The sequence below is a fragment of the Peromyscus maniculatus genome, chromosome 23 (genome assembly GCF_049852395.1).
Source record: "Peromyscus maniculatus bairdii isolate BWxNUB_F1_BW_parent chromosome 23, HU_Pman_BW_mat_3.1, whole genome shotgun sequence".
NCBI classification, from domain to species: domain Eukaryota; kingdom Metazoa; phylum Chordata; class Mammalia; order Rodentia; family Cricetidae; genus Peromyscus; species Peromyscus maniculatus.
The window spans coordinates 8,768,080-8,793,410 of NC_134874.1; the positions used below are offsets into that span (position 1 = coordinate 8,768,080).

At 50.1% G+C, this 25,331-nt stretch overlaps 1 protein-coding gene and 1 long non-coding RNA gene across 2 annotated transcripts in view; one reads left to right on the forward strand and one right to left on the reverse strand.

The window, feature by feature from the left end:
- Vsig10 (V-set and immunoglobulin domain containing 10) overlaps window positions 1–22,904 on the forward strand; it is a 36,230-nt gene extending 13,326 nt beyond the window's left edge. Inside the window, exons 3-9 of the mRNA XM_076560228.1 lie at window positions 3,398–3,697; window positions 8,121–8,375; window positions 13,006–13,299; window positions 15,373–15,483; window positions 16,304–16,319; window positions 18,417–18,631; window positions 20,424–22,904. Coding sequence (XP_076416343.1) covers window positions 3,398–3,697; window positions 8,121–8,375; window positions 13,006–13,299; window positions 15,373–15,483; window positions 16,304–16,319; window positions 18,417–18,631; window positions 20,424–20,479 — 1,247 coding nt within the window. The 3' untranslated portion in view covers window positions 20,480–22,904. The remainder of the gene's footprint in view (window positions 1–3,397; window positions 3,698–8,120; window positions 8,376–13,005; window positions 13,300–15,372; window positions 15,484–16,303; window positions 16,320–18,416; window positions 18,632–20,423) is intronic.
- On the reverse strand, window positions 4,751–8,018 carry LOC143270385 (uncharacterized). Its single transcript, XR_013047557.1, has 2 exons — window positions 7,533–8,018; window positions 4,751–4,977 (listed from the first exon to the last, which is right to left on the reverse strand). It is a non-coding gene; the product is annotated as an uncharacterized LOC143270385 (long non-coding RNA).
- Window positions 22,905–25,331: the final 2,427 nt, after the last annotated feature.

A 25,331-nucleotide genomic window follows, 5' to 3' on the forward strand; every position in this document is an offset into this window, starting at 1 on the left:
CCCAACCCCGCAAATTCTACTTCTTGTTGATTGTTCTGCTCAAAAGCTCTTCCCAGCTGCCTTCTGGGGATTCACACTGTCCAGGCCAGGCCACCAGGACCTGGGAGACCAGAGCAGGGATGTGATCTGAGTCGCATTACCTTTGCCAGTCCCGGACATTAATATCTCAGTACTTCAACTGAACCCTGTTTAGTTGGAGGGAAGCCCCCGGAAGACACTCCCTAGGACCTGTTGAGCTGCGTACCTGACCAGCTAGCCAGCGATGGTGAATGGGGCACCAGGCACCTCCCAGGCCACCACCTACATCTCCCCAGACCCTTTGGGGGGGGGGGTTGGCAATATAGTTCCCAAAGATTCACCCGACAAGGATATTGTCCTGGCCAGGCGTGGAAGAAAGCATGCTTGTCATCCCAGCACTCGGGAGGCTGAGGCAGGAGGAGCTCGCGTTCAAGGCTAGCCTGGGCTACTTAGTGAGGTCCTAGGGAAAGGAGGTACTTCCACTGAAGGACTGCAGAGGAAAATCTTTGTGCCCTATAAATGATTCCCCCCCACCCCTCGCGGGCCGTCGATGGATGGATTCCTTTGCTGAAGCTTCAGCCTTCCTGGTCTGTTTTCTAAAAGAGTTTCCGAGGAGAGGCGGGCAGCAGGCAGGACCACGCTAACGTGAGCAGCTGTTGGGTGTGCCCATTCATGTCTTTTAATTGTCAAAATAATTGTATAGATAAGTTTCTTTTCTTCCCTCCCCCGCCCCCCGCGTGCCCCCTCGAGACAGGGTTTCTCTGTGTAGCCCTGGCTGTCCTCGCTCTGTAGACCAGGCTGGCTTTGAACTCAGAGATCTGCCTGGAGTGCTGGGATCAGAGGCGTGCGCCACCACTGCCCGGCCTTCCCTTTCTTTTAAAATCATTTGTTTGTTTATTTTTGAGCAGGGTCTCATTATGCAGCCCTGGATGGCCTACAACTTTATGTAGACCACCAGGCTGACATTGAATTCACAGAGATCCACCTGCCTCTGCCTCCTGAGGGCTGGAATGAAAGGTCTCTCTCCCTCCCCTGTGCTTTTCTCCCCCACCCCCTTCCTCCTCCCCTCCTTCTTCCCACCCCTTCACATTTGTGGCACACTTGCCCCTGAACCCAGAACCTTGTGCGCACACACTAAGCACACACTGTACCCCGAAACTGCTTCTCCAGCTGGGAGAGGTACCTTTTTTGCCAAAGGGAACTTGGCATCTTGGATGCCCTGGGTACCACAGCGCTGTTCGTTTTGGGGGTCAAGAAAGTTCAGGTCTGGGTGGGGTGTAGTTCCTAGGCAGCATGTTTCCTTCCGAGCACTGAAAACAATACATACGAAATGCAGAGATGAAGGTGAACTAAGATGCGGTCCAGCGTTTGTAGAGTGATTCTGGCAATGAATGCCAGGCGCCATTCTGAGTGCCGCATTATATGAACGCTAGCCCTGGCTGGGGGTGGGGTGGGGTGGGGGAGGGGTGGGAGCTTACTGTCATCACCCCCATTTCACAGAGGAGGAAACTGAGGCTGAACAAGGATGAGTAAGCTGCCTGAAGCCTCACAGCTGGAGTTCAGTCAGGCCTGGAGCGATCATTTCCTTGATGTGAATGTGGGGAGTGGGATTAGGCTGGGGTGGGTGGTGGCTAGACCTCCCTCCGGTTCAGGGACACTTTAGGACAACTCCCAGGAGCTCAGTGTGTCCAGTGGTTAAAGAGAAGGCAACCTCACTGAGGGGAAAAGGGCTCCTGGGCCAGTGCACTTGAGAAGAAAGGCCCAGAGTTTTCCATGGGCTCTGGTCTGCCCAAACCTGTGAGAATTCCAGGTTCTCTGAGGAAGGCCAGTGTTTCCGAAACACCTCGGTTGTGCTAGGCTGAGACCCAGCAAGCCATGGGGACAGGTTTGGGGCATGGTGGAGCCCCTCCTGAGGTCTATGATTAGGTCCTTCCAGGGCCTCAGTAGGAGAGCAGTTGAAGGCCCAAAGTGTTCCTTTTTTTTTTTTTTTTTTTCTCTGTACCCACGTTCTTTCCTTTCTCCTTGGTAGGGACTTTATGTGTAGGGTGTTTTGCCCTCGTGTATGTCTGTGCATTCGGTGTGTTCCTGATGCCTGTGGAGGCCAGAAAAGGCTGTCAAAGCCCCTGAAACTGGACTTCAGGATCGTTGGGAGTCACCAGGCGGGTGCTGGGAATAGAACCTGGGTCCTCTGCAAGAACAGCCAGTGCTCATAACCACTAGCTCCTTGGCAGGAATTTTGTTTGTTTTTTTCAATTTAGTGTTATGAATTTATTTTTCATTTATTTCATGTGTATGGGTGCTTTGTCTGTGGTGGTCAGAAGAGGGCGCCAGATCCCCTGGGACTGGAGTTAACAGTTAATCAGCCACCATGTAGGTGGCTGGGAATCGAACTCAGGTCCTCTGGAAGACAAACCAGTACTCTTAGCTGTTGAGCTGAGCTATGTCTCTAGTCTCTAGTCTCTCTCTCTCTCTCTCTCTCTCTCTCTCTTGGTTTTCTTAAGACACCAAAACAGGGTCTCATTATGTAGTACTGGCTGCCTTGGAACTCTGTGTAGACTAGGCTGGCCTCGAACTCACAGGTTGTATCTGCCTCTTGATTGGTAGGATTAAAGGTGTGCACCGCTATGTCTGGCAAGATTTACTTGTGTGTGTGTGTGTGTGTGTGTGTTTGTGTGTTGGGTATGGGGGAGTTCACAGAGGGGACTGTGGCTCCTCTGGAGCTGAAGTTGGGGGAAGCCGTGAGCCACTGGACGTGGGTCCTAGGAACCTTACCGATCCTCTGAAAGATTGGCCATCACTTACCCTCTGAGACGTTCCCCGGCTGCTGCTTGCAACATTTTAAGGCCAGCCCTTGGGAAGTGGAAACAGAGGATCGGAAGTCCTTCGAGGCAGGGCTGGCGATGTTGCTCAGTGGGTAGAGAGTTTGACTAGCACTGTGAAACCCTGGGTTTCACGCCCAGCACTACATACACCAGGCACAGTATCATACACCTGTGACCGCAGCGCTGGGGGGTTGAAGACGGGGGGTCAGAAGCTCCGGGTCATCCCCAGCTACATAATTTGAGGCCAGCCTGGGCTACATGACATCCTCTCTCTCTCTCTCTCTCTCTCTCTCTCTCTCTCTCTCTCTCTCTCTCTCTCTCTCACACACACACACACACACACACACACACCAAACAAAAAACAAATGGAAAGTCGTTTAAAGAAATTCTCCCCTACAACTGTCCAAGATCAAATGAACAGAGGTCTGAGGACCCTTAGCCCAGGACCTTGTCACACAGTGAGTGTCGGGAGACTGTCCTTGCTGTCCGGTTCCTTTAGAGCTGTCGAGGGGCTCAAACCCCACTGTGGTCATTCATACCCACCCTGTCATTCCCAGACGGCCCCGATCAGATCGCGGTGAACATCTCCACCACTGGGGCCCTCTCCAACGGGACCCTGTATGCAGCCAGGGGCTCCCAGGTGGACTTCAGCTGCCACAGCGCCGCCCAGCCTCCGCCCGAGGTCGAGTGGTGGTTCCGGGCCCACAACCTGTCCGAGTCCTTTGGAAAGAACCTGACGGCCAACAGCTTCACCCTCTTGCTGATGTCACAGAACCTCCAAGGCAACTACACGTGCTCAGCCACCAACGCGCTCAGCGGGAGTCAGCGAAAGGTGACCACCGAGCTCCTGGTCTACTGTGCGTAAGCAGCATGCCCCTCCGTGAACTGTGTCTCTGTGTGTGTCTTCTCTCGCCTTTATTTTTTTTTAGTTTTTTCGAGACAGGGTTTCTCTGTGTAGCTTTGCGCCTTTCCTGGAACTCACTTGGTAGCCCAGGCTGGCCTCGAACTCACAGAGATCCGCCTGGCTCTGCCTCTCGAGTGCTGTGATTGAAGTCGTACGCCACCGCCGCCCTGCTTCTCTGCCTTTAATACTGCTTTTTTTTTTTTTTTACAGCCAAGGATCGAACCCAGGGCCTTGCACTTGCTAGGCAAGCACTCTCCCACTGAGCTAAATCCCCAACCCTAATACTGCTTTTTTTTTTCTGCCTCTCACAGTTTCCTCTACGCTGTGGCTTGTAGCGTGTCTTTTAGAGCTCCATTCCTTTGGGGGAGGGGGCTGTAGAATGCTCCATTGCATGTCCACGCACAGATCCTGACATGCTCCATTGCGTCTTTCAACATCCATGCACATACCTGGACTGTCTCGTGAGGCTCATCCCTTCTAGGAGCTTGTTCTGATCTGGGATGTAGCAGAGGCCTCTAAGCTACAGAGGAAAACTAAGACAGAGCTCTTTTTAATAGTGGGGAAAGTATTTTAACATTTCAAAATATATGAAAGCTGGTCACGGCGGTTCATCCCTGTACTCCTAGCACTTGGAAAGCTATCATGAGTTTTTGCAGCAAAGTGACTATCTGGAAAAAAGGGAAAACCCCAACAAGGTGTTGGGAGAGACAATTGTGGGTAAAGTGCTTGCCACAGGAGCATGAGAAACAGTGTTCGAGCCTCAGCACCCACATAAAAAAGCGGGCCATGGCAGCCTGTGCCTGTAAACCTGGTGCTGGGGAGTCAAAGACTGAGGATCACTGGGGCTCCCTAGCCTGTGAGTTCCAGGCCAGTGGAAGATCCTGTCTCAACAAATAAGGTGGTTACCTGAGGAATAACATCTAAGATTGACCTTTGGTCTTTGCATGTACCTACACACATATGCACACGAATACACACACACACATGCACTCGATACACAAAAAGGCACAACTCACTAGTGTTTACTATGTGCTGTACAGCCATCACCTCTAGCGAGTTCTATGTTAGTCGGCTTTCCGGTGCTCTGAGAAGTGACCCGACACCATCAGCTTATGAAGGAAAAAGGTTTCTTCTGTCTCACAGTTGTAAAGGTTCCGCTCTGTGGCTGATTGCCCCACACAGCACGACGTCATGACGGGAGCACATGGCAAAGGGGTCCCATTCACTTCACAGCTGGTTGGGAGAGAGCGACAGGAAGAGGAGGTGAGGCAGCTCGGGTCCCACACTCCCCTTGGAGGGCACGCCCACAGTGATTCAAAACCGGAACCTGAGTGAGCCTCATCCGGCAACTGCTCTGCCTCTGCTTCTCAGCCCTGACCACCCTGACCCCCGGATTTTTCCATTCTGGATATTTCTCCCCCGCCCCCCACATTTATTTATTTTGTGTGTACATCTACGATATCACATGCATGCCATGTGGAGGTCCGAGGACAACTTGGAAGATTCTACACTCTCCTTGTACTTGCTTGGGTTCCAGGGATCAAATTCAGGTGGTCGGGGTTAGTCACAAGCACCTTCCCCTGCCGAGCCATTTCGTCCGCCCTCTATGTATTTGTACTGTGAGTGTGTCTGGTACCACATACACAGGAAGGCCAGAAGAGGGCGCTAGATCCCCTGAAACTGGAGTTATGGACAGTTGTGAGTTGCCATATGGGTGCTGGGGATTGAACCCAGGTCCTTTGCGAGAGAACACACAGTGTTCTTAACCTCTGAGCCATCTCTCCAGCCATGTGACTGGTGTTCCCTGCATCTTTATATCAGATGCCCTTTGGTCCTAGTTAATTCCTAAAGAGTAGGATTGAGCTGGGCGGTGGTGGTGCACACCTTTAGTCCTAGCACTTGGGAGGCAGAGGCAGGTGGATCTATGTGAGTTCAAGGCCAGTCTGGTCTACAGAGCGAGATCCAGGACTGCCAGGACTGATATACAGAGAAACCCTGTCTCAACCCCCCCTCCCCAAAAACAGAATAGGATTGAACAAATTAATCTTTGTCTCCCATCTTAAGACAGATGTTTGGAGTTTTTTAAATGTGTATATTCATTTATTTATTTACTCCCCCCCCCTTTTTTAAGACGAGTCTCTCTATGTAGCCCTGGTTGGACTGGAACTTTCTGTGTAGACCAGGCTGGCCTTGAATTCACAGAGATACACTTGCCTCTGTCTGTTGAATGCTAGAATTAAAGATGTGCACTACCCGGATTGGCTCATTTGCTGTTGGCATGTGTGTTTATGTGTGTGCACATGCCACCACCACACACATGTCAGAGAACAACCTGCAGGAGTCAGTTTCTACCCTCCACCATGTGGGTCCCGGGAATCTGGTTGTCAGGCGTGACAGACACCTTCACCCACTGAGTCTCTTGCCAGTTCAAATTCTGAATATTCTTTTCTATCTTTTTTAAAAAAAAAAGTCTTTAAAAAAATTTATTTTTATTTCATGTGCATTGGTATTTTGCCTGCATGTATGTCTGTGTGAGGGTGCTGGATCCCCTGGAACTGGAGTTACAGGCAGTTGCCATGTGGGTGCCGGGAATTGAACCTGGGCCCCCCCAGAGGAGAAGCCAGTGCTCTTAAACACTGAGCCATTCTTTATCTGGTTTCTCTCACTTAGCCTGGGGTGTTCAGAGTTCATCCGCATTGCATCATGCCTGTTATCAGTGCCTCGTTCTTTTTCTTGTAGACCAGGCTGGGCTTGAACTCACTTTTCATGGTTGAATAGTGATCCGTTGTATGAAAATACGACATCTTACTTATCCACTGTTCCACCTCTCCATCCGTCTTGGTAAACCCTGTAGGTGTCCCAGATCACTCCTGTTGAATCAAAAGGGTATCCCACTACACCTAGCTGACTCTGTGCTCTTTCTCACAAATGGTTATTTGTAAATGTCGACACGCCCTTGCAGCAATGGCTTGGTAGTTAAGCGTGCTTGCCCCGTCGTCATGGGGATCAGAGTTTGGATGCCAGTATCAGACATAACAAACCCGACACCTCACACACACCTGTGACCCCAGTTCTGAGGAAGGATGAGGAGATGGGAGGATTTCTGGGCCTCACTGGATTTCAGCCTAGCCCAGATGTGAGCCTCGAGTTCAGGAGGACACCCCTGCCACAGAGGAGCAAGTAGCGAGTGATGGAGGAGGACCCTGACATACACACATGAGGAACGTAAATCTTTACATTTATGTGCTTAAAACGCAGAGGAGCTTCAAGCGGACACAATTGTCCCGAGCATCTCTGTGCTTGTTCCCAGTAATTTTTCCTATAGGTGGGTACTATATATCCACTCACTCATATAAGATCTGAAATTTTGGGCTGGAGAGATGCCTCAGAAGTTTGGAGGACTGACTGCTCTTCCAGAGGACCCGGGTTCAATTCCCAGCACCCACATGGCAGCTCACAATTGTCTGTGACTCCAGTTCCGGAGGACCCAAAACCCTTGGCAAAACACTAATGCATATAAAAACAATTTTTTAAAAAATCCAAACTTTGTTTTTAATTACTTATTTTTTTTTTTAATTGGTGTATTGCTTGCATGTCTGTGTGAAAGTGTTGGATTACTTGGAACTGGAGTTCCAAACAGTTGTGAGCTGCCAAGTGGGTGCTGGGAGTTGAACCCGGGTCCTCTGGACGTGTAGCCAGTGCTTTTGACCACTGAGCCGTCTCTGCGGCCCCTTCAGAGTTTTTTAAAATTAGTTTTGTAAATGTCTGATGTGTGGGTGGGCGCGTACCTCAGCATGTGTGTGGAGGTCAAAGGCTAACTTCCGGAAGTTGTTTCTCTTCCCACTGTGGGTTCCAAGCATTAGGTTTGTGTGGTAATGCTTGCAAGGCAAATAACTTTTCACCCACTGAGCCATCGACGGCCTCTGCCGTCCTCCTCCTCCTCTCTTCTTCCTCTTGACAGTGTCCTTTGTATCCCAGGCTAGCCCTGAACTAGATAAGTAGCCAAGGATGACCTTCAGCTCCCAATCCTCCTGCCCCTGTCTCCCAAGTGTTAGTGTTACAGACGAGTACCACCAAACCATTTTGTGGGTTCTGAGGATCGAACCGTAATGTGCATGGCACCTTAGGCAAGCACTGGACTATTTGAGCTACAGCCCTCAGCTTAGTAGGTGCTTTCTGAAGGTAGACTAGCTGGCCTTGGTGGCTCTGAGATCTGTAACACACACCACACACACACATACCACACACACACACACACCACACACACACACCATACACACACACACACACACACACACACACACACACACCCTGCCCCCCTGTCTGACTCAGAGTCTGAAATGAAGCATGCGTACCCCCCCTCTGCTCTTTTGCAGGGCCCCCTCCATCAGCTCCTCAGTGCTCAGTGGGGGTGTCTTCAGACTCCATCGTCCTGGAACTCGCCTGTAATTGGGATGGGGGCTACCCTGATCCGACCTTCCTGTGGATGGAAGAACCCGGAGGGACGGTCGTGGGGAATTCAAAGCTGCAAGCACTGAGCCCCGCACAGCTGTCGGAGGGCAAGAAGTTCAAGTGCGTTGGGAGCCACATTGTGGGACCAGAGTCGGGAGGCAGCTGTGTGGTACAGATCTGTGAGTCTGCCTTGCTTTGTCCCGGGGTTGGGGTTCACCTGCCTGTCTTTCTTCTCAAAGAACCGTTTGATGATAGTCCTGTGAGAGAAACTCAGTGCTGGAGTGCCCAGAATCTCCCCCACCTCTCCCGGTGCCTCATGGCTGTTCCCTTCCAAGTTTAAAGATGTTCTCCATCACGGCAAACACTGGACTGTGTGCCTGTGCCCTCCTTTCTAGTCACTTGGCACAGTGAGCAGGATGGACGGGAGGCCTCTGTCTTCTTTATCGTGTAACCGAGAATCCCTCCCATACTTGGTGGCTTAAACCATACCATTTGTTGCCTGAGGATTTCTGGTAGGGTGCGGTTCTCTTCTCAAGAATGTGATGGGATGGGGTGTTAGTCAGACGACTTGGAAGTTGGGGTGCTGGAATTATGAAAAAAGGTACATGTCACAGGTGCTCACTCATATGCATGGCGAACTGTCCCCTTTCCACATGGGACTACCCTGGGGCTGCCAGTGTGTCCTCTCAATGTGGTGACCCACTTTCTTGAGAGCCAGTGATACAAGCTGAGCTGAGCCAGGCAGGAGTGACCATTTGCAGGACCTAGCCTTGGGAGTTGCTTGCACGGTCTGCCTTCTGGACCCTTCTGTCTCTTAGCAACAAGTCACTACCTGGAGCCCACACTCAAGGGGGGGTGGAGGAGAATTATCAGGCTCCTTTGTTCTCTTGTGGTTTTGTGCTGGAGATGAAACCGTAGATCTCACACATAGTAGGATATCCTCCCTTGACCCCCCCTTTCCCGCTCCCCATCCCCCACTCACCCAAGACCCTGTCTCTTGAGAGAGACAAGGGATACTAGGGTGGAGGGTAGAGCAGACCTTGCTTAGCCTGAGTGAGGCCGAGGATTCTGTGTACCTGCTGCACCCCCACAAAAGAGGGGCTGGCTAGATTGCCAGGTTGACTCTGAGTTCCTGGGCTCAAGTGCCCTCCAGCCTCAACCTCCAAAATAGTGAGGGGGACCACAGACAGGAGCCATCATCCTCCACTGCAGACATGTCAAAGTGGCCTGTGGGTCCATTCATTGAAAAATGAAGCGTATGCTTTGGGTGAAGGGCCACCCCTGCCAACCCATCATGTGAAGGCCCCCACAGCCATCCTCACTTGGGGAGCTCCACATGCCCCACATCTTTTGCAGTCTTTCTCGCTGTCCCTGTCCAGTGCATCCTCTCGGATAAACTCTTTGAATGGATAGCTGCCGTGCTGGTCAAGTGTGTGTGTTCTATTTTGTGTTCGTGGGTGTTTTACCTGCACATATGTCTATGCATCATGTGTGTGCCTGGTGCTCTCGGAGGCCAGAGGAGGGCACTGGATCCCCGGGAGCTGGAGTTAGAGATGGTTGTAAGTTGCCATGGGTGGGCGTTGGGAATGGAACCCAGGTCCTGTGCGAGAACGTAATGTGGTCTTACTTTAGGGTTTCTGTTGTGGCGGTGAAAACACCATGACCAAAGCATTTTGGGGAGGAAAGGGTTTCTTTGGCTTACACTTCCACATTACAGTTCATCATCAGAGGAAGTCAGGACAGGAACTCAAACAGGGCAGGATCCTGGAGGCAGGAGCTGCTGCAGAGGCCATGGAGGGGTGCTGCTTACTGGCTTGTTCCTCATGGCTTGCTCAGCCTGCTTTCTTGTAGAACTCGGGACCACCAGCCCAGGGAAGGCCCCACCCATAATGGGCTTGGCCCTCCCCCATCAATCACTAATTAAAAAAATGCCCTGTGGGCTTGCCTACAGCCCAGTCTTATGGAGGCATTTTCCCATTTCCCCTCCTCTCCAGTGACTGTAGCCTGGGTCAAAATTCACGTGAAATTAATCAGCACATCTCTTAACCCTTCCCAGCCATTTCTTCAGTTCTGTGGGTAATGTTTTGAAGAGTGTGCTCTGCCTGTCAGCCTAGTCACAAGCATGACCTCTTGTTTGGGGTCTGGGAAAAAGTCACCAGGGGCTCGCTTAAGGAAAAAACAAGCCAGTTCTGAAACTCTGGTTTGAGTGTCCCTCAATATTAGCACACCAGTGACGCTTGCCACTCTTGTTGACTTCATGACCCGGAAGGAGATCTAGGTTCCCCACAGAGAGGAGGGAAAGGCACCATCCAGCTATGAGGAAAGATACCTTTTTTGTTTTTTGGTTTTGGTTTTTCAAGACAGGGTTTCTCTGTGTAGAAACTCACTCTGTAGACCAGGCTGGCCTTGAACTCAACAGAGATCCGCCTGCCTCTGCCTCCAGAGTGCTGGGATTTAAAGGCATGTATTGTCTGAATCTTAGATGGTCTTTTAATAAAAAAAAAACAGAGCCAGATATCAGGGTGAAAGCTGAAAGATCAGAGAAGCAGAACAGCCAGGCACTAGCTCTTACCTCTATGAAATCCTCAGCCTCAAGAGAGTGAGTTCCTGTTTCATCAAGCCTTATATACCATTCTCTGCCCTGCCATATTACTTCCTGGGATTAAACGTGTGTGCTTCCTAAGCAAAGGCATGAGATCTCAAGTGCTGGGATTAAGGCTGTGTGCCACCACTGCCTGACCTCTATGTCTAATCTCGTGGTTGGCTCTGTTGTCTGATCTTCAGGCAAGTTTATTAGGGTACACAATATATCACCACAGGCAAGCACCAGCACTGCCTGGCTGATGAGTAGCCAAAGGGTCAGTGATGAAGTCACCATGTTGAGATGGGGACATAGACATCGATGATGTTAGCGTGTTGAGATGGGCACGTTATTCTGGGTTATCCCGTGGTCCTAGTGTCATTCTGTGGGTCTTTATAAGAGGGAGGTGGGAGGTCAGAGTATAGGATCTTAGAAGGAAGACACTTAGAAGATGTGAGGAAGGGGTGGCGTCAAGAAACACAAAAAGATGTCAGACATGATGGCACCTGCCTTTAAATCCAGCCGCTCAGGAGGCAGAGACAGGTAGGTATCTGAGTTCCAGGCTAGCCTGGTCTACATAGTGAGTTCCAGGCCAGCCTAGTCTATATATTGTATTTCAGAACAGCTAGGTCTACATAGTGAGTTCCAGGCCAGCCAGGGCTACATAGTGAGTTCCAGACAAGGCTAGTCTACATAGTAAGAGCCTATCTCAAATAAAACAACACAAGAAAGAAGAAAAGAGTGGCCAGGCGGTGGTGGCGGCTCATGCCTTTAATCCCAGCACTCGGGAGGCAGAGCCAGGCAGATCTCTGTGAGTTCAAGGCCAGCCTGGTCTACAGAGTTCCAGGAAAGGTGCAAAGCTACACAGAGAACACTGTCTCGAAAAACCAAAGGAAAAAAAAAAGAAGAAAAGAGTAGCTAGAGAGATGGCCCAGTGGCTAAGAGTGCTTTCTGCTCAGAGAGGACCCAAACCCCTTGCAAGGTTCCAGATCTCAGGCCCCTTGTCAGGTGACTTACAAATCCAGTTCCAGAGGGATCTGGTCCCTCTGGCCTTTGAGGGTATCCATACATGGGCACTACTCATTCCCCTCCACCTGCACACATACCACATACATGTAATTAAAAATAAATATACACACTCAAAACTGAGAGGGAGGGGATCTGGGTGTGGGGTGTGGTAACATGCTTATAATCCTTATCTGAGGAGGCGGTGGAGGCAAGGAGGCTCAGGGGTTCAAGGCCAGCCTCAGCTACATAGCAAGTTCAAGGACAGCCTGTGCTACATGAAACCCTGTTGGGGGGAAAAACAGCACAGGGACCGACCTTCAGTGTGAGAAGGATGGGCTCCCTGGAGCATCCAAAAGGAGCCAGCTCTGTTAGCACCCTGACTTTTTAACCTCATAAAATCATTTCACTATCACAGAACATGGCTTTAGCCACTGAGTTGGTGGTAGCTTGTCACATCAATGAGAGGACACAGCTGTCCTGTCCTCTTCTTGACCCTCCTTGGCCTGTATGTCAGCGTTTAACACGGTCGGTGTACATTATGGCTGTATGTTTGTGTATGGGTGTGTGTGTGTGCGGGTGCACATGCGTGTATGTGTGTCCGTGTACCACAGTGTGAACATAGAGGTCGGGGGACAACTTGGGCTGATGTCCCTTCTCTCCCGTCACGTGTATCTCGGCGATCTAGCTCAGGACCTTGGCAGCAAGCTCCTTTATTCACTGAGCCCTTTCACTGGCCCGTGTGCCTCTTGTATGTAGATGTGTAAGACAGTGGGTGGCAGAGCCTGGGCCTTGGGTCTCGGGGTCCATGGTCATCATCAGCCTATCTGGTTTCACCCGGAGCTGTATTGGAGTTGCACGGAAAACCTCACGACCCAGCAGCCTTCTGAGTCCTGGGCAAAGTGGGACAACAGGTCCCTCTGTGTCCTAGCCATATCTCTTATTTACCTTGTGTGACTGAGCAAGTCGCTTGGCTTTCTTTGTGCCTCCGTTTCCTTCTCTACAAAATGGGAATCATCTCGAGGCTCTTTTGAGACTGAGTTGGGCTCATTGGCATACTGCTCCTTGTGCACAGTTAAGTACCCGACAGATGTTAGGCTTTATTCTGGAGGACGAGGCAAGGTGTGGGAATTAGGAGCATTACTTGTTTTGCTGGGAAAGGAGAGGCCATGGCTTGAATCTCCTGAAACATTTGCCTCTGTTTACCCTCTCCCGACCACCAGCGAGCCCCTCACTTGCTTCTCAGCCCATGAAAACTTGCTTCGTGGGGGGCAACGTGACGCTCACCTGCCAAGTGACAGGCGCCAACCCACCCGCCAGGATCCAGTGGCTGAGGAACCTCTCGCGACCCGACGCGGTCATCCAGCCCAGCAGCCACCATCACATTACCCAGCACGGCCAGGACTCCTTCCTCACCATCCACAACTGCTCCCAGGACCTGGACGAGGGCTTCTACTTCTGCCGGGCTGAGAACCTCGTGGGGGTGAGGGCGGTAGACATCTGGCTGAGCGTGAAAGGTAGGTGCCGAGGGTGGCCCCGAAGAGTTAGGAGCCTCAGAGGACCTGGCGCCATTGAGGGGGAAGGCCTTGGGGGCCCCCCTTCACGTAAGCCATGGCCAACTGAAGATGGCGTATCTGCTTGCCTGGGGTTTGACAGGGTGGCTGAGAAAATTAGTGTCCAATCCTGGAAGCACTAAAATTACTCCTGTTACTCACCAAAACCTATGTGTTAGAACCTGCATATACACATATACATGCATACATATATATATATATATATATATATATATATATATATATATATATATATATATACACACACACACTCACACACACACAAAGGGAATTCATAGTTCTCTTCTATCCTGGAACTCCCCGTGGCGGGGCAGGGCAAGTTCTAGAAATCACGGTTAACAATTTGTATATCTTAAGGCATAAAAGCTCTGGGTCCCATCTCCCTCCCCTCATAAAGGAATGGTGGCACCTGTCTGCCATCCCGTCACTCAGGAGGTGGAGGCAGGAGGATCGGAAGTTCAAGGTCATCTCAGATATGTAGAGAGCTTGAGGCAGCCTGGGCCATAGGCCCTGTCCAAAAACAAGAAAGAAGGAAGGGAGGGAAGGAGGGTGGGAGGGAGGGAGGGAGGGAGGGAGGGAGGGAGGGAGGGAGGGAGGGAGGAAGGAAGGAAGGAAGGAAGGAAGGAAGGAAGGAAGGAAGGAAGGAAGGAAGGAAGCAAGGAAGCGATGTCCCCTTTAATACCAGAGCTGCTGTTTAAATGTCTCAGTCACAACTTTTTACCCAAAGTTTTTCCAGGGCCCTTGGTGTGAAGAGATATAAATTACACAAATCCAACATTGGCTGATGATAAATCATAAAGCAATTTTTGGGAAAGCTTTTTTTGGGATATACGTGCACTTTCACTGTTTATTAAATATGACAGCAAACGGGCCTGCTAATGAGATGGGTGCACACGGTTCATTTTGCGCAGAGAATCGTGGGCTGGTAAGATGGTTCAGTGAGTAGCTTCCAGGTCTGACCACCTCAGTTTGGTCTCCGGGACCCACATGGTGAAGGAGAGATCCAACTCCCCCAAGTTGTCCTCTGACCATGGCGTGCCCAATTGGGCACGTGGGAGCACACAAACAAAAAATGTAATAAAGAGAATTAAATTTGTGATGAGTGTGTTAACCTGCAGGGCACAGGAGCATGCAAGGTTCTTCAGAGTGGATTGATATTTTGATTTTGTATTGTCTTCGCTAGAGTGCTTGGAATTACAGGTGTCCGTCACCATGCCTGGCTTTCTTCTATGATTTTTTTTTCTGAAGTTTTAACATTCTCCCCACAGACTTGATTTTTTTTATGTGGGTGGTGTGTGGTCAGATCAAGTTTCCTTCCTCGATTTGGCCCCTCCCACCTTGCCTGGGTTTGACCCGGCTCCATCTGTCCTGGCTTCCCTTGTTCACTCCCATGACAGTACCACGATCTTCTGTTGGGTCTTCACGTGAGGTAGGGTCCTTTATGTAGCCCTGGCCAGCCTACAACTTCCTCTGTAGACTAGGCTAGGCTTGAACTTGTGATCCTCCTGCCTTGGGCCTAGGTCACCATACCCAGATGTCCCATTTTTTTCTGTGTGTGGCCAGTGCCTAAATTATCTGTTCTGGTTTGGCAGGGGTGGCACACACCTCTGATCTCAGCACTCAGGAGGCAGAGGCAGCTGGATCTCTGTGAGTTCGAGGCCAGCCGGGGCAGCACAGAGAAACCCTGTCTCAAAAAAGCAACAACAACAAAAAATAAGAAATAAACTCTCTGCCCTGGCCTGTCGATCACTCTGTTTACTGTGGCACTAGCTCCCACTCGAGCACACTGTGGCCTTGGAAACAGTCCCAGTGTCTGGCCCACGCAAAGCCCCTTAACTTTACAGTGTTCTTTCAGCTCCACGCTTCACTTGATCTCCTAAACTCTCTCTGCCTGAGGTTGATTTCGGAGTGGTCCTGTGAACACAAAACCAAGACGAGACAAGAAGTGGATGTGGGCTGAAGAGCGGAGGTTTTACCTGACCACGTGAAAGGGCTCACGGTGCGATCTCGTTACAGAACCTCTGAATGTCGGGGGCATCGTGGGGACGGTGGTCAGCCTCCTCCTGCTGGGACTGGCCGTTGTCGCCGGGCTCATACTGTATTACAGCCCTGTGTTCTGCTGGAAAGGTAAGAGCCCCTCGAGTCCCCCGGCTTCTCTTTGAGGCTTAAAAAAAAAAAAAAAAAAAAAATGTCGTGGGTGGGGCTGGAGAGATGGCTCAGCAGTTAAGAGCACTGGCTGCTCTTCCAGAGAACCAGGGTTTGATTCCCAGGATCTGCATGGCAGCTCACAGCTGGCTGCAACTCCAGTTCCAGGGGATCCAGTGCCCTCTTTTGGTCTCCTTGGACACCGGCGTGCATGTGGTGCGCAGACATACAGGCAAAACACCCATATATATAAAAATAAGTAAAAATGTAAAAAACTGTGTGTAAGAGGAAAACCCTATGCCCAGCTTCCACCTAATGCCCTAGCCTATGAATGCTTCATTGGAGCAATGTGTACAATAATGAGGCCCCTAAGTACCCAAGTGTTTTGAATGTTCCTTAGTTGTTTATCTTTTGTCAATGTTAGGGTTTTTTTTAAATTTAATATTAATATTAATAATATATTTATTATTTTCTCTATGTGTATATCTGTTGTATGCACAGGAATGTGTATGTGCCCGTGTATGCCATGGCTTACTTGAGACGGGGTCTCCATGTACTGGATGCTCACCCCTTTGGCTAGGCTGGCTGGCTAGCAAGCTCCTAGGCTCTACCTCCCCCGCCCCCCAACAATGTTGGAATCCCAGGTACATACAACCATGCCTGGCTATTTAGGCATCCGAATGTGGTCTCAGGCCCTCATGCTGTTTGTTGGGTGATCTCCTCAGCCATTGCTCGTTTGATTGAAAACGCTGAGACAGAAATGATGCCCCTGATGCTCACTTTTGTTTTCTTTTCTCTCCAGCAGGGAGCACTTTCAGGTGAGTGCTCTTGGGACTCTAATCCAAAGCCTACTTCCATCCTTTCCTATTGCTTCTGTTTTCCTTAAGAACAATAATAGTTAACTCTGACGGAGCCAACCATGTCCCTGACCCTGGGGTGGGCGCTTCCCAAGGCATGGTGGGAAAACCTCCATCTTGATGACCTCCTGAGGTGTGTGTGTGCATGTGTCTGTTTTACTGATGAGAAGGTGGAGAGACCCAGTGGTATGATAAGGATTTGCTGGTGAATCCAGGAAGCAGGCGGTAGGGTCTGATGCATTCCAGAGTCCTGTGCTCCTTTACAAGGGGAACCTATGGGTTGGGCACAATGATGCATGTAGATCATGTGTACATATGAGCCAGGTCACTCAGGCATTTGCTTTATTCCATTTTCTTTCTTTCTCTCTTTCTCTCTTTCTCTCTTTCTCTCTTTCTTCCTTCCTTCCTTCCTTCCTTCCTTCCTTCCTTCCTTCCTTCCTTCCTTCCTTCCTTCCTCCCTTCCTTCCTTTCAAGATTTATTTATTTATTATGCATACAGTGTTCTGTTTGTATGTATGTATACCAGAAGAGGGCACCAGATCTCATTACAGATGGTTGTGAGTCACCATGTAGTTGCTGGGAATTGAACTCAGGACCTCTGGAAGAGCAGCCAGTGCTCTTAACCTCTGAGCCATCTCTCCAGCCCCCATTTTCTAAAAAGAGCAAAAGGAAGACTGAGTCATAGGCTCATAGAATGTGCTGGAAGACAAGTCTAAACATGCCCAGAAGTCCCCACCCTCGCACAAAAATAGCGAGGGACAAGTAAACAAATGGAATGTGTATATTTCATTTCCCAAGTGATGCTGGGCAGTAGAAAGTAGTTCTTTTTTTCCCTCTTTCCTCACAATGGAGTCTTACTGTTCTAGAAGCATCTTTCGTGGGGAATCATTCCCTTTGCCACTCTGTTGTTGAGGGCCATTGTCCCGGCAAATTTGCCATTCCCAGGCTTATCCCCAGGGACACCAGTGTGGCATTGTGGGAAGTGGCTTTGGAACCGTGCCCCTGGGTCCCAGTTGCTGTCCCTGAGTTCTGTGCATGGAGCTCCCTCTGAGCCCTCATCCCCCCATCCATTTCACAGAGGGGTGTGAGGAGGGTGAATTGTGGCTAAAGGGCTCCTGGGCTTGTGGTCCCTGGGTGAAGCACACCATTCCCTCCTTAAGAAGCGTGTAGCCAGCCGGGCGGGCGGTCGTGGCGCATGCCTTTAATCCCAGTACTCGGGAGGCGGAGGCAGAGGCAGGCAGACCTCTGTGAGTTGGAGGCCAGCCTGGTCTACAGAGCGAGATCCAGGACAGCCAAGGCTACACAAAGAAACCCTGTCTCGAATAACCAAAAAAAAAAAAAAAAAAAAAAAAAAAAGAAGCGTGTAGCCAGGTGAGGCAGGACACGGCAGTGGTTAGCCAAGAGCAGTTCCACACCTGGATGCTGGACATAGAGCCCAGATGTGCATGGAGGGGAGAAGACCTTACCCGAGGATCAGGAGAGATCTCCAGCAGTGAGACAGAAATAAAGAGCATTTTAGGAAAGAACCCCGCTTTGTTTTTATTTTTACTTTTTTATTTTATTTTATTTTATTTTTAACCTTTGGAGACAATTTCTTAGGTATCCCAGGCCGGCTTCAAACTCACTAGGGTAACCAAAGATGACTTTAAACTGTGGATGGTCCTGGGTTCACCTGCCAAGTGATGGAATTTCAGGCATACCCCACCAGGAATATAATACTGGGCACACGCACTCCTGCCACTGAGCCACACCCCCAGCTCAGAATGCAGCATTTAGATTCACCCCAATAATAACAGGGCTGGATGCCCGAAACAACATGATAGGGACAGCCTGTAAACAAATATCCTACAAAAGACCCAGCCACCATCTTTCCCCCTCCGTGACTACATCTCTTCCTGAGGTTACAACCTCGCTGTCATGACTGAGCCATGCTGACTGCATGAAGAATTTCCCACCGTCTTAAAGGGATTACAAGGCGCCTGGTGGTGTCTGTTCATTGGGGCGCAAGCTAGGATAGATGACATCTGATTTTTTTTCTATCTCTCCTTTGGAAATTAGGGGGCAGGACATGGGTGACGTCATGGTTTTGGTGGATTCCGAAGGGGAAGAGGAGGAGGAAGAAGACAAGGAAGATGTTGAAGAGGTAGAGCCGGGGACAGATGAGAGGGAGGAGTTGCCAAGAGAGACCCACAAGCACGGCCACGTTCACAGAGTGACCGCGCTGGTCAATGGGAACTTAGACCGCATGGGGAATGGACTCCAGGACCTGCGTGGTAAGCTTGCTGGATACTCCCATGTCATCAGCTTCCCCAGAGGTGTCTCTAAGGAGTAAGGGGGCAATTCCTTAGAGCCTAAGGAAGTTAACTAGCTCAAGTTTAGTCTAGAACCCGAAACTCCACATTTGGTTGAGTGCTCCATCCCCCCCCAAAAAATGTGAAACATTTAATTGTCAATGTATGTCCCAAGCCTGATGCTTCAACTTACTTGTTTCATGCATGAGATTATTTAAAATATCATATAAAATGGGGCTGGTAAGATGGGTTGCCAACCCTCGATGACCTGAGTTCACCCCCAGACTTGTCCTCTGACCTCCACCCACCCCCGCTAAATACATAAACAATAAAATTAATATTTTTTGCAATTACCTACAAATGACCTATTTAAGGGAACTATAAAATAAACTTAAGAGTTCATGTCTAGACTTGGGTCCCACCTTATGGATTCTCATTCTGTACATGCAGATTACCCACAATCTGAAGTCCACATCGCTTCTGGTCCCACGCATTTAGGGGAAGATAATTACCATGTATTAACCACCAGCACAGAGAAGAAATCATCTAACAAAGGACGTGGGGCAGACATAGTACAGAGATTGTTGAATAGGAAAGAAAGCCCTTTATTGTCTGAGTGGGCAGCTTGCTAAGACCAGCAGGCTGAGTGCATGAAAATGTGTGTGTGGGGTGTGTGTGGGGGAATTAAAATGGAAGTAAAATTTATCCAGTGCTGAGAGAAACCCCAAGGAGAACTGTTCTGATGGTCGGTAGATTTAAAAATCCTGAGACCAGCCGGGTGGTGGTGGTGTATGCCTTTGATTCCAGCACTTGGGAGGCAGAGGCAGGCAGATCTCTGTGAGTTCAAGGCCAGCTTGGTCTATAGAGTGAGATCCAGCAAAAGGCACCAAAACTACACAGAGAAACCCTGTCTTGAAAAAAACCAAAAATAAAATAAAATAAAAAATCCTGAGACCAGCAAGGTGGTGGCAGTGCACGCCTTTAATCCCAAGCCTCAGGAGGCAGCAACAGGTGGATCTCTGTGAGTACGAGGCAAGCCTGGTCTACACAGTGAGTTCCATGACAGCCAGGGCTACGCAGAGAAACCCTGTCTGAAAAACAACCCAAAATCTTGAGACTTTAAAAGAAGATGAGCTGGGAGGGGTAATTTGGCCAGGGGCAGCTTTGGGGAAGAGATGGCTCTGAGGCAGATCTAGAAGGGCAGTTGAATTTGAATAAGGAGAGAGAACATTTCCATTTGAGTCAGGCGCGTAATGGGTGACAAGTACCAGCCATATCTAGATTCTGAATTCAGAGAACAGGTGACTTCTGGGTATGATGGTGCAAGCCAGCCCTTGGGAAATAGAGGCAGGAGGATCACAAGTTGAGTTATCCTTGGCTACGTAGTGAGTTTGGGGCCAGCCTGGGCTATGTGAGACCCTGCCTCAAACAGAACAAAATGGAATGAGGGAGATTGTGATACACCCTGCCCTACCGCCCTTCCTCCTCAAGGTCCAATTCTGTTTTTGTTTGGTTTTTGGTTTTTCGAGACAGGGTTTCTCTGTGTAGCTTTGCGCCTTTCCTGGAACTCACTTGGTAGCCCAGGCTGGCCTCGAACTCACAGAGATCCGCCTGCCTCTGCCTCCTGAGTGCTGGGATTAAAGGCGTGCGCCACCACCGCCCGGCAAGGTCCCATTCTGTAGCTCACCAGTCCTCAGGATGACAGAGGCAGACGGTAAAAACCCCTCCCCTTGCTGGTGAGATCATTCGGTTCCATTCTTTCACCTCCTCACAGATGACAGTGACGAGCGGCAAAGTGACATTGTTGAAGAGGAAGACAAGCCAGTTTGATGAAGACAGTCCACTGTCCACGGGTCTTGCAAGTTCACTTTTGACCGCCCTCTGACCGCTGCCTGGGAGCTCGCGTTGGTGACGGCTAGGCTGTCCCAGCCCGGGCAGCCATCTCTCCTCCCGGCTTATTCCACTGATTTCATTTGGTGTGGGTTACCTCGGTGGTGTGAACTGCACTGGGAAGGAGTAGCCGGTGCGGGGCAAAGTTACCAGCGGTGTCTGAGGTGACACTTGGCTGTGACACTTGGCTCTACCCAGGTTCATGTACTGTGACACTGATTTTTTTTTGGGGGGTGGGGTGGGGGAGGTGAGGGCACCCACTTGGTATCTGTGCCCTGTGCCACACTATTCCAGGTTTGCAACCAGCTTGCCCACCACAAAGGGGAACATGGAGGCGGGCCTTTTCTTTTTTGTTTTTATCAACATAGAGGTAAGGAACCAGGCCCCTTCCAGGGAGAGGGGAGGCAGTTGGGTTGGACCTCAGAGTCAGACTCTGAGGCTCCTTTTCTTGTTATTTTGCCTCTCTTTCCCCATCTAGAATAACCACGAAACAGCACCACTTTCCAAGCTCCTGAGAAACAAAGGGGGGAAGTTTAGGGTGTAAAGGTGTCTAGGGGGTGCTCGAAAGAACTACTGTTGGGGGCCTCCTTCGTAGACTGTGTCAGCTCTGACCACCCCAGCCATTCTTCCCCTAGAAAAGGGACACCCCTTTTCCTTATAGCTTCTTGGTTTACAGAGCTGCATGTGGTTCTAAAAGCCCCCTAAATGATGGGCCTAAGGTCAGCTTCCGGCTTCTTTCCTTGTATCTCTTGTGCTGGGTGCAAGGAGGCAAGGGAAACATTTCCTAACAGAGCATCTGGCCTGAACTGGACAGACAGTCCACTCGGCCTCAATTTCTGTGTCTCGGAAATGGGAATACATGTATTTCCTTCTGACTTAGTAGGGGAATGTGCTGATTAAGGACAGTAAGTTGGGGTTGGGGATTTAGCTTAGTGGTAGGGCGCTTGCCTAGCAAGCGCAAGGCCCTGGGTTCGGTCCTCAGCTCCAGGAGGAGAAGAAAAAAAAGAGGACAGTAAGTTTCGAAAGAAAATAGTGGGTAATGAGTTGAGCTTGGGACAGCTAAGTTCTGGGGTTTTTTTTTGTTTTTGTTTTTGTTTTTAATTTCATCTAAATATTCTGAAGTCAGGGATCTTCTGAAGGTGCAATAGGTTGTGTGCTAGCCATGAAAATCTGACTTGGAATTTGCACTCCGTACTTAACGTACATCCTGCTCAGACAAGACAAGGTCTAGGGCTTTAAGGACACCGTAACACTGGGGCCCACGAGTCCCGAGGAGCTAGTGAGCAGAAATACCTGCAAAGGGGCAGGAGGGGACTGAACTGAAGGACCCGCTGCCAGTGTGACCGGTCCTGAGCTCCGGGAAGTTCAGCTGGCTGTGAACGTGAGCCCTTGGGAATAGCAGTGGAGCGCGGTTCTCTTGCCTTGTGGTACCTCATGCCCTGGGTCACTCCGGTCTGTCATATCACAAGGGATACTCAGGTTGCCTTCAGTCCTGAGAGGCCTCTCCTCTGAGGCCTGATGACAGAGCTCCTGAGTTGATCTGTGACTCAGAGACAACTTTGAAAGAGAAGCTAGTCAGAGGGGAAGCCATAGCTGGGAACATAGTGAATGTTTTGTGAGATCACCGGGTGCTTCCCCCAGCTTCCTCTTCTGCACACACCGGGTAATAGGAAATATTTGAGGGTTTTTCCACTAGCAAATGGGAGCTTCAGAGGCTTGGTGCCAAATCCTGTTCTGAAGCCCTGATCAGTTATCATTGTCACTCTTACCAGCCTGTGTGCACATTTATAAAATGGCAGATCAGTTAAGAGCCCAGGCACTCAAGGGCTTCATGTTTGGGTTTGTGAAAAACTGGACACCTCACCCTCTTCTCTCCCTTAACACAAGCCACACCCAGATCGCAAGGCATATGGATGATGGGTTAGACTCTGTATGGGGAAGTCCAATTTGTGCATTGATCTTAAAAAAGAAAAAAATGGTATCTGCCTGTATGAGTTAACTCCTGAGATCCACTTGTCAGAAGCAGGAAGAAAAACACTTCAGGGGTGTTTTAATCATACTGATGTCCCTCAGAAGCCAATAGACATACATGGGAGAGGGGCTCTGCAGTCCCATGCTTTGGCATTAGCTCCATTTCCCACGATCACAGAAGCACATGCGTGTCACCCTGGACGGGTACAACTTTGTACAGTAAGTGCCAATCGAATTTCTCAACACGGGACTGGCTGCCAGCTGCTGCAGAGGAAGGACTCCAGGTGGCTGTGTGATTGACCTTACCGTTTGATAGGGGAAATTTGGGAGAAATTAGTCCTAAGGTTATGAATTTTTAAGCGATGTTGGAATAAAGTTATTTTTTAACATACAATTCAGTGATCTTGCGTTATACCTGATGAGTAAATGTAAAGAATGGGGGTTATGGGCTGGAGAGATGGCTCAGAGGTTAGGATCACTGACTGATCTTCCAGAGGTCCTGAGTTCAATTCCCAGCAACCACATGGTGGCTCACAACCATCTGTAATGAAATCTGGCTCCCTCTTCTGGCCTGCAGGCATACATGCAGACAGAACACGGTATACATAATAAATAAATAAATCTTAAAAAAAAAAAAAAAGAAGGGGGTTAGAGTTGAGCCCGTAATCCCTGCACTTGGGTAGCTGAGGCAGGACTGCCGAGTCCAGCCTAGGCTACAGAATGAGACCTTGCCTCAAAAATCAACCAGGGCTAGCAAGATGGGACTCAACCTATAAAGACATTTACTTCCAAGCCTGACAGACCTGTGTTCAGTCTTTGACCCACAGGTAGGAGAGAACCTATTCCACAAAAGTTGTCCTCTGATGTCCAGGTGCACACCATGGCATCCCTCACCTCGCTGCATACACACACACAAAATTAAGTAAGTGGATTTTTTTTTTAATGCCGAATGCTGTTTATTGAAGAAGGGAGGAGGTCTTAAATACAGGCTTACAGCACAATGGGAGAACCCCGGAGGGCAGAAGTTTGCTGCCGATGTTTTACAATCTTGCATCTAAGCTGTTAACGCCCATTATGCAGGATACATGGATATTTAAACAAGGAAAACCAAGTATTAACAACGAAAACGATTTGGAAAAAGTTGTTTTATTATTTATTATTATTTTTTCATTCTTACCACCTTACTTTCCATGACACAGTGAACGCTAAATACAGGAAAGGGTGTGTCTCGATGATAGAATGTCTACATGTGGGAGGTCCTGGGTTCAGGCTCCAGCACCTCAAAATAAAAACATTAAAAATGAGAACCCAAAGACACCAAGCAATGAGCATTGGAGAGAGAAAAAGGGGGCTGGAGAGATAGCTTAGGAACCGAGAGCACCAGCGCTGCTCTCCCAAGGGATCTGGGTTCGAGTCCCAGTACCCACATGACCGCTCACACTATCTATTGATCAGTTCCAGGGAATCCAATGTCCTCTTCTGGTTTCCTTGGACACCAGGCACGCACGTGCACAGACACATGCAGGCAAAACACCATGGAAACACATAATGAAAACAAAACCCAACTAGGGACAGTACCTTTGGCATCCATATGGATGTGTATTCTCTCACACAAGAACACTGAAGAGAAAATGGTAGAGGTGGGAGAAACAAGGCAGGTTAGTGAATGGAGAATAGAAGGGGGATCTAAGGAGATCCGGAAGGGCATCAGAGATAAAGGGAAAAAAGCCTAAGGGTGAAAAGGGGGCTGGTGAGCAAAAAATGGAAGATGAGTGGATGTGTGGGTGGTGGTCCTCAGACAACTGGTAAAAAACGGTGGGTATATTCCAGAAGACCCGAGGAGAGATGGGTCATAGAGAGTGCCTGGACTAGAGGTAAGTGGAAGAGAGAGCGTACAAAGGGGGAAGGCAGAAGCAAGGTTCGGACTCGCAAAGCATGGGAGAGTCATTACTAAAGCCATCCTTTTTCCTTCCTCCGGCCCCACAGGAGGAGAACCATGTGACTCAAAGGGGAAGGAAATGGGGAGATCGCTGCGCTTTGAGGAAAGTCCAGGCTGGGAACAGGAAAAGGGACTTGAGCGACCTTGAGGGTGGGGGTGGTGACGGGGCACTACCGGGGATGACAATTAGAGCCTATGAGAAAACCCAAGGCCGGTTAACTACAGGAACCAAAGCAACTACTAACTCCCCCCCCCGGACCCCCACCCTCCAGCCGCCCCCTTTTCCGGCTCCAAATTAAAGAAACAGATCAGGACAGGACCAGGACCCGAGGGTGTCAGGACATGCAGAGGGGATTTCCTCAGGGGGTTTCGGCCTTGACTGACCTCACCTCCCTAGTCCCCCCCCCCCCCCGCTTTCCCACGCCAGGCTCTCCAGCACCCTTCCCCCCCGGGGATGTTGGCAAGGCCGGCATTCCACCTCCACTATGATCCCCCCTGAAAGCTCCTTCAGCCTGGTAGATCAACACCCCTCATCGTGACCCCAGGAGCTTCCCTGAGCCCCGGGCTGGTCCCCTCGGCCTCTCCGCTGCATGCCCGGCCCTCGTTTCTCCCCCCACCCCATCTTTACCCCCCTCCTATTCTGGGCTTTCACTTTAAATCCTGTTAGAACCACAATACCCCCCCCCTCCTGCCGCCGCCACCTCTCCTCAGTCAGGTCTAGGGTTTTAGTTGTCCAATGTCCACATGGGACGCGGTTTCAACACCTTTCCCGTCGGCTCCCCGGGTCCCCTCGAGCAGCCCCCGGGTCTGAGGTGCCCGCCCCGCCCACCCCTTCCCACGACCCCTACCCGCTTCCCTCTCGGCCCCACGTCAACCCGAGCC